Below are 9351 nucleotides of genomic sequence, written 5' to 3' on the forward strand. Positions count from 1 at the left end.
AGGGGAATCAACTATATTGTATCCTACCATGAGACTAGTATGTATAACTACCCCAAAATTCCACCAGCACAGCAACTTTCAACTGTGTGCTCTTAGACTTCCCTGCATTTGTGAATCATTGTAGCAAATTTTTATTTGTTATTTTACGGCATTCATTTCCTCTAGTCTTCTGAGCATCCTTGCTCTCCTTGTCTTTGTAGTATATACAAGAAATATAGACAGGTGTCTAACGTTGGTATTTACCAAACCTCAGTAAGAAGACCGGGCGGTTGATCTCTCTCTCTTAAACCACATGCCAACGCCAAAAATCACAGTTTAAAATGACGGAATATTTGGGGCTCTTAGAGCATTGATATTTCTCTTTCCTCAAAGAAACGTGATTTTGAAAAAAAAAAAAAAAAATCACAGAGTTTGCACGATGTTCCTGAGCCAATTTCTGAGCGCTAAAATTGAGTCAGCCAGTTTCATGTGTTGTTTCTCCTGGTTAATGATTTGCATTTTTCTCCTCTAGCCCAACTCCAGGCCACCAGCACAGAGCGGGCGACACTCGGTGTCCGTGGAGGTGCAGCTGCAGAGGCAGCGGCAGGAGGAGCGAGAGAACTTCCAGCAGGCCCAGCGCCAGTACAGCTCCCTGCCACGGTGTGTGTTCAGAGCCCCCTCACCCTGTAGGAAACACTCCTTCCCAAGTTGCCCAGGCAGTCACAGAGAAACCAGCAAATGGAGGGTGGTAGTCCTTGTTCAGTTTGGGGGGGGGAGGTGTCTCAGGGTACCACCAGAAGACTAGAAAGCAGAGTGTTTCAGCAGATGCCAACATTTTCCCCCGAAAGCTCCCAGACCGAAAGTGAAGTGACTTGATACATGGGTACCAGGCTCAGGGGTCAGACCTGGGTTCTGGTATTGGGTCTGCTGTTTCCCATGTGGCCAGGAACAAGACAGATTTTTCTACTGTACAGTGGAAAGACAACTCTTACTTATTTGGCTTAGCTTATAGGATAACTAGAATAAATGATACTTTGCAAATCTAGAGCTCCGTAAATGGATGGAGTGAATGCTCCATAAAACATGCATATGTAGGATCAGCAGTCCACAGCTCACCCTTCTGTTGTCACCCCATCACCGCTGCTGCTGGACTCAGAGTGTCCCAGAGATGCCCCCCTCATTAGCTATAACCCAGCAGAAAAGGCCCATGTGCTCGGCTTCCCCCAGGTGGGCACCCACCTCCAACCCAGGTCTTCTCTGTCCAAGGACTAAAAACCTCTCAGGTCATTGAGCCCTAATGCCTTGAGATGGTGCCATTTTTCCAGTCGAAGTATTTATTCTAGGCATAGTAACGAATAAAATAAATTCAGCTTTGCAAACTTCCCTGAACAGGTCACTCCTGTGGTCACAGTTCTTACAGGCATTTATTGTCCTATTTCAAAACCGGTAACAAAAACATTTTCAGTGGAAAAACATCTTTTTGCCATGTTGACATCAAGTAGACAGTTCAGAATTTGAGTAAAAACAATTTTGTAGGGTACCAAATACTTGTCTGTGTGTGCTTAACTGACTAATGGAAAAATGACCTTGATTTCGATTTCCAACAAAGGTGAGTCCCTAAATGTTAAATCAGGTCAGCCTGACACAGGTCAGCCAAGGGAACGGGGCTGTGAATGACAATTGTGATAACTTGCTCATTCAAAAAATGAAAAACAAAATGTTCTTTATCATTACATATGGTTATATCTCCTGTGAGTAGTAAATTATATTTTATTTTAAATAGGAGAATTACCCACTAAGTTATTTAGCCTGCTCTAGGTTAGGAATCTTTAAAGTTTAGATTTGGGCAGGACCTTCGAGATCATATTGCATTAACAGAAAACATCTCAGAGAAATTAAATAACTTCTCCCAAGGTCACATAGCGAGGAGGTGATTTTGCCAGTAATTCACACCCAAACCTGCCCATGCCCTAAGCCAGGGGTCTTCAAACAGCGGCCCGTGGGCCACACGAGGTGGTGTGATTGTATTTGTTCCCATTTTGTTTTTTTACTTCAAAATAAGATATGTGCAGTGTGCCTAGGATTTGTTCATAGTTTTTTTTTTAAACTATAGTCCAGCCCTCCAATGGTCTGAGGGACCGTGAATTGGCCCCCTGTTTAAAAAGTTTGAGGATGCCTGCCCTACGCCATTACTGTATAAAGCCCTTTGCTATCAGGGCTTTCTGTTCCCATGTTTGGGATATTAACAGGGGTAGAGTTCCCCTCTGTGACCTCCCGCCCACTGGGAGAAAGCCCCTGTATGAGTGAATCAAAAGCCAAGCACTCGAAGAACTGCACACAGGTCCCCTCTCCCAGCCTGTGTGGCACGCGTTCCATCGGGAAGGTGGACGTGTGGACTCGGATGAATGGACCCACCTGGTGGTGGTGGCCCTGCTGCCATGGCCACGAGGGTGGACGGGCCATAGCACTTCATAGCTTGTGCGAATGGTGTTGTCCGTACTGAGGCCACTTATTTGTATTGGCAAATGTCACTGTGTTTGAGCACATTTGTAAGGAATAAAGGAGAAACACAACCAAGTGCGTGTAGCTCAAGGAGTGAAATGGGAAAGGAGGAGAGACTGGCCTGGAAGGCAGGGAGGGAGCTGGGATTAGGGTCCCGTGCTCCTGCAGAGAGATGCTTCCACTGACCTGTTGGTCACATTCCAGAGCAGCTCCTGCACCCCTCTGTGCCTGTGTCCTAGGCTCCTCAGCCTTCTTCACGCCCAGCCCTTCTCTCCTTTCTCTGCCCCTCTTCATCAGCAGAGCGCTTTGTAGCAGTATCTATATTTACACCCAGGAGAGGGTTGCCGCTGCTACTGCCAGAGCCACCACTGTTATTTAGCATGTCCCTAAATACCAGAAACGTTTTCTCTGGGTTAATTGTAGCTGCCTATTTTTAGTCACGTTATCCTACTTAGAGATGAGAAAAGCAGACATCCCCCAATTAAAGAGTTATGTAAGTTTCGGCAAGAGGGGCTGGTCGGCTTCGACATCGTGTTCCTGCCTCCTTTGAGGGAGTAATTTCGCCAGGTGAATCTTTACGTGTGTGATGGGGATGAGGCATGCAGAGCCCTGCACCCAGCTTGGTAGGGTGAAAGCTACACCCCTCAGAGATGGGCTATGGGCCGAGAGCTGGAGGACGCTCAAGAAAGCAAACAGGAGGTCCAGGAGCCAGGGAACAGCAACAACCCACATGAGCTCAGGTCAAGTCCAAGTTTCTGCCATGTGCTAGTCTTCAAAGACACTTGACCTCTGCTTTTCGGATGTTGACAATTAGCGGAGTTTTGTCCAAACAAGTTGGTATGGCATTTGAAACCGAAAAGATTGCGCCCCTCCACCCCCGCCCCCAAGAACATTCAGTTACAAAGTGGAGCATAAAAGAAAACAAATGGTCAAGGCATTGTATCCGTTGCATTAGATAAGGTGGTTTGAATTAGAGAGATGTGTATAAGCCAGAGTGGTTTGTAAATTATAACTGTAATTAAGAAAATCTATGGGCAGAATTCAAGTTACATTTGGAACGTCAGTAAGAAACGCAGGCCAGGCGGTAACCCTAGATGGCGGGGTTAAGGGAAACCTGTGTGGCCCCACACTCAACTCTGCATCAGACTAAGGTGTTTCGTTTTCTTTTGGAAAGCTGATTTTTTTTCATTGTCAGTTGACAATATATGTTGGTATCACTTTATGGGGCACAAAGTGATGTTAGGATTCCTGAACATAATGTGGGATAATTAAATCAAGCTAGTTAACAAAGCCATCACCTTGAATACTTACCTTTTTTTTTTTTTTTTAAGATTCCTTTTGTTTTTTTTGCATTCCTTTTAGATTTTTTTTTAGATTCCTTTTTTTTTTTTGGCCGGGGCTGGGTTTGAACCCACCACCTCCTGCATATGGGGCCAGTGCCCTACTCCTTTGAGCTACAGGAACTGCCCCTACATTTTGTTTTTTCTTTCTTTCCTTTTTTTTTTTTGTAGTGAGAACATCTGAAATTTACTTTCCTAGCAATTTTGAAATATGTGATATTCTATTATTAACTATATTCACCACCCTGTGCAACACAACTCGAAAATTTACATTCATCTTGTCTAACTGAGATTTTATATCCTTGGACCATCATCTTTTTTTGATTGCTAAATTAGTTTTTTTCCTTAGTGGCCAAAAGGCAGCTATCAAATGGAACTGAGGCATGTGCGGTTGTAGGCAGTGGTAACAAGCCGTAAGGTCCTTGATTAAATATTCCTCTTTATTTTCTTTTCCTGTGGTCTCTCCATTCCTTCTTCATCTCTCTCTCCTTCCTCAGCTTCACCTCTGCTGCTGTCTGGCTGCCTTGCTGTGCACACACCTCACCTCCTGGCTGTGTGTGCAGCAGGCCCTTCATTATGTCTCCAATTTGCCCACCAATTTCTCAGCCTTGTTTTCCTATCTGTCTTCATCCTTCCAGGTCCCCTCAATGGCCTTCCTTAAGCATCGGGTCCTTGGGTGTTTTTGTTTTGGGGGCTTTTTGAGACAGAGTCTCACTTTGTTGCCCTGGTTAGAGTGCCGTGGCGTCAGAGCTCACAGCAACCCCAAACTCTTGGGCTCACGCAATCCTCTTGCTTCAGCCTCCCAAGTCGTGGGACTACAGGTGCCCGTCACCTATCTGGCTAATTTTTCTATTTTTAGTAGAGATGGAGTCTCACTTTTGCTGAAGCTGGTTGTAAATTCCTGAGCTCAAGCAATCCACCCACCCAGGTTTCCCAGAGTGCTAGGATTACAGGCATGAGCCACTGTGCCCAGCCCAAGGCTTTGGTTTAAGTCTCTATGTGATGATGGTCCTCAGGTCCTGCCAGAGATCATTGTAACATTAGTTATTGCCAAACTATGTGCTTTGAGTGGCTTCTGAAATTTCCGGTCCGCTTATTGTAGGACCAAACAAAACTCTGTGTTGAAAAATTAGCCAGACGTGAAGTTGCTGTGAGCCCAAGAGTTTGTATGTGTTGTTTGACAGGGATCACGGGACGATGGAAAGAACATGGGTTTCCAAACCCAGGCTTTTTTCTGGTCTCTGTGGCAGGGTTTGTGGAGTTGCCCTGTGTCATAAGGGCTCTGTAGTTTTTCTTTGGTGCGTTTCTCTGCTGTAGGGTCTCTACCCAATCCCTCAGACCAAGGAAGTGAAAGCTAACCTTTTTTTTTTTTTTTTTCCTTCTTTGGTTAGAAAGATACCTCACCCCCCACCCAACCTAGAGTCTAATTTTTTAATTTATTATTTTCTTTTATTTTTTGAGACAGGGTCTTACTCTGTCACCCTGGCTAGTGTACAGTAGCATCATCATAGCTCACTGTAGCCTTATACCCCTGGGCTCAAGTGATCCTCCTGAGTAGCTGGGAGTACAGGCAGGCAACCTCAAACTCTTGGACTCACAGCAACCTCACGCCTGGCTAATTTTTCTACTTTTAGTAGAGACAGGGTCTTGAAGTTCAAGACCTTGTTCAGGCTGATCTTGAACTTCTAGCTTCAAGCCATCCTACATCCTCAGCCTCCCAAAGTGCTGGGATTACAGATGTGAGCCATTGTGCCCAACCCAGAGCCTGATCTTTGAAGGCACAGTGACTTTGTCTTCAAACTACTCCTCTGACACTGATCAGTCATTTACTATGCCACTTTTCTAAGCAGTTCACGTGGGTTATTTCATCTGTTTTTCCCCATAACGATGTGTGGTTAGATATGATGCCTGTTTCACAGATGGGGTGCCTTGGACCCCATGAGCATAACTCTCCCAGGGTAACAGCTGGCGAGAGATGGACTCAGGATATGAATCTCTGTCTGTTTGATTTAAAGCCCCTCTCCCACCTCGCCCTGCTGTCTGCGTGGCTAATTTCCAAGTGTATGAAATTCCTATCATCTGCCTCTTTCTCTTGATCTCTAAAGTCAGCTTATTTCTCATTCTCTCCCTAATCAAGAGCTTCTCAATACCACTAGCTTCCTTACCAAGGAAGTGTGCTAGTGTATGTGTGTCCACACACCTTTGTGGGTGCGTTTTCCCCACGCATCTTATTGCAGACCTCAGGCAGTCTGCTTCCTTTTCTCCGTGCTGATTAATTGAAAGAAAATTTTAGCTACCAAAAAAAAAATGTTTTCCCACATCATTCAGTGAATTCTCACTGTTGGTTAAATATAGAAATATTCCGGCTTCCTGGGATGATTTAGAATTCCACTTATGCTGCACACCCACTGCAGAGTTGCGGCCTCATGCAGTCTGAGAAGGAAGGGGATTAGTGGATCTTAGCAGGCCAAGGAAGAAAAAAAGAGGTGAAATTTCCACAGCCTGCTTCGGATCTTCTTTAAATTGATAACCAGCTCGTCTTAAAGGAATCCCACTTTTGCTGCTGTCATATCGGTAACAAGTTCATTGTTTTAATTAACGTTGCATGATGAATGTTGAATCCTCTGGTTTCACACTGCCACTTTTCAACATCCATGTCTCTGGGCAGATTAATTTATGACTTTTTAAGGGAAGATAATCAGTGCTTTGGGTAAATAAACTATTCCATCAAATCTAAAGATTCTTGCCTTGGCTTATCATACGAATAAATGGTTCGCCTCCTGTTAAAAGAGAGCCAGACGGACATGCTTGTGAGTGCCCAGTGAATCCATGTCACATAACAAGAGGTGAAGCTGGACATGAAGTTATTTTCCTTACTGAAAATAGCCCTTGACAACATTTTAGGCCATATGGAAAATGGGCAGGTTTCATTGCAAACCATATTCCTGGCCCTTCTGAAATGTTCAAAATGCAAGTCACTTCAACTCCTGCGGGAGACCCTGTGGCTTCACAAACCTTATTTTCCTTTCCATGTGAGTCTTTGCCAACATTCAGCCATGGTGCCAGCATCGATGTAGAAGGCTGAGCAGTACACACTGTCACCAAATGATTTTCTTATTGATAAATGGAGCAGTATGTTTTGTTTTATTAATCAATTGTCTCTCCCCCCCTTCCATTTTCAAGGCCAAAAAAAAAAAAAAATTAGGGCATGTCTTCCTTTCTGGCACAAAATTATTTTACTTCATCATAGCCAATCTTATTGCAAATTCATAAAAACATCTAAAGACTTGATAGTAAATTAAAGATGTTTCGGGACAATCATGTTTCCTGAAAGTCACGTGCAACTTTTATTACAGAAGTGATAAGAATTCAGAATTTCTGTATGACTCTGATTTATTTCCCTATCGGGGGCAGTGAGGGTAGAAGAATGTGACTTATGTGGGTCATCTTGGCTTCAGGTGAAGGTAAAAATGTGGGAGGAAATAGCACTTACTCCACAGACTCCCAAGTTCCACAGTCTTGATGAGCCTGTTTTCTGAAGAGTGTCAATTGCTGATATATACAACTCAAAAGCCAGGTCTTAAAGGGACTGCCTGGTGCATTTTTTTTTTTTTTTTTTTTTTTTATTGTTGGGGATTCATTGAGGGTACAATAAGCCAGTTACACTGATTGCAATTGTTAGGTAAAGTCCCTCTTGCAATCATGTCTGCCTGGTGCATTTTTAATCATGAAAGACTCAGGCGTAAATCTTTCGTAACTGAACTCACGTTGCAATCCATTACGTGCACTTTGTATTAGCGGATGTTTCTTGGCATTATGGTGGCAGTGGTGTAAAATACTTGTTTTGCTTGTTTAGGGTGGAATTATAACTTTCTAACTCTAGCAATGACTGCTGCAGCGGAAGCCGCCACATCGCTCATCCTTCTGGAGTTGCCAGTGTGTCTAAATTGCAGGAGATGGTGTTACTCTAAACAGAACAGACCGTCCCTCCCCAGACAAACCCCATTTCTAAATAGCTGCCGAATCTGTTTCTTCTTTCCGTTTAATCATTGCTTGTGTACTTTGTCTAAGACTGTGAGCCTGCTGAGGACAGTCGTTCTTGAATTCCCCAGCTGCAGTACAGGACATGTGATGAGAACTCAGTAGTGTCTGTTGAAACATTAAAATTCACTTCCCATCCTTCCCTTCCCGTTCCCTGCCCTCTCCTCCTCCCAACCCTCGCACTAAACGTCGGGTTTTGTTTTCTAGGCAAAGCAGGAAGAACGCCAGCTCAGTCTCCCAGGATTCTTGGGAGCAAAGCTACTCCCCCGGGGAAGGCTTCCAGAGTGCCAAGGAGAACCCCCGGTATTCCAGCTACCAGGGCTCCCGCAACGGCTACCTGGGAGGACACGGCTTCAACGCCAGGGTCATGCTAGAGACTCAGGAGCTTCTTCGCCAGGAGCAGAGGCGGAAAGAGCAGCAAATGAAGAAACAGCCTGTTCCCGAGGGGCCCAGCAACTATGACTCCTATACGAAAGTCCAGGACCCCAACTACGCCCCTCCCAAGGGGCCCTTCCGGCAGGACGTGCCCCCCTCGCCCTCTCAGGTTGCCAGGCTGAACAGACTCCAGACCCCTGAGAAAGGGAGGCCCTTCTACTCCTGAGCACGAGAAGAATGGATGATTGGTGTACGCAATAAGAAACATTTTCCTACGCAGAGTTGTATTTTGGGAGTTTTTTAAAACCCTCAGTGGTACTGTGGAATATTTCTGTTGTTGGTATCAGTGCCTTTAATCAGTGTGGGCAAAGAAACGGAAGGCCTTAATGTCTTTGCACGACGTCTCAAGCGTGTGTTTCCTGGAAGGCTCTCCCCACCATCTGACAATCGTCTATGGGAGGCGTTCGCGTGCCCTGGGTCTCTCTGGGGTCCTAGGAATCTTGGCCCCTGCTCATGAGATGTCCGTGGCTTTGTTATGATAGCTCCGCACAACTTGTGGTGACCCGTTGACGTTATTGAGGGTGAGGAGTGAGTCCCCCATTTTTCCCTCTAAATTCTCAGCTACGAGGCGGCATCTCAGTCTGTGGTGGGTGAGAGTGGCCAACCTATACCAAAAATGGGGGCTTTCTTCCTCGCACAGTCATCTGTAGTATTTTGTCATCACTGTGGGTTTGCTTTTTCTCTCTCAGCTCCTCCTAAAAGGAAAGTTCTGTCACCCCATGAAAGCAGCTAAGCCATATCCCAGCACTGTTTGGTTGTCATGGAAGTCTTTTTGTAACTGCCTTATAACTCAACATTACCAATAAAGTGATGCTTCTAGTCTGTGTTTATAAATACACTTGTTCGCTCACGTTCCTGACACACACGTCCAGTCAGCACAGCTCAGCATAAGAAACATGGGAGCCGAGACAGGGATGACCCCTGATGGCAAGGACCGAGCCTGCCCACCAGGTGGGTGGTGGGAGCTCAGATAAGAATTTTCCCAGGATGAGCTCATGGCCCAGTACATGCCAGTCATTCTTTTAATTAGTTTTTGTTTGGATAGGTCGGCAGG

At 45.2% G+C, this 9351-nt stretch overlaps 1 protein-coding gene across 18 annotated transcripts in view; it reads left to right on the forward strand.

Moving 5' to 3' along the window:
- Positions 1-8512, forward strand: part of PARD3 (par-3 family cell polarity regulator) — a 760426-nt gene extending 751914 nt beyond the window's left edge. For all 18 annotated transcript variants that reach the window (XM_053573215.1, XM_053573201.1, XM_053573216.1 and 15 more), the window contains 2 exons: positions 512-639; positions 8070-8512. In XM_053573215.1, the coding sequence (XP_053429190.1) occupies positions 512-639; positions 8070-8463 (522 nt within the window). In that variant the 3' untranslated portion in view covers positions 8464-8512. The remainder of the gene's footprint in view (positions 1-511; positions 640-8069) is intronic.
- The last annotated feature ends 839 nt before the right edge of the window (positions 8513-9351 follow it).

This window comes from Nycticebus coucang, chromosome 20 (assembly GCF_027406575.1).
Source record: "Nycticebus coucang isolate mNycCou1 chromosome 20, mNycCou1.pri, whole genome shotgun sequence".
NCBI classification, from domain to species: domain Eukaryota; kingdom Metazoa; phylum Chordata; class Mammalia; order Primates; family Lorisidae; genus Nycticebus; species Nycticebus coucang.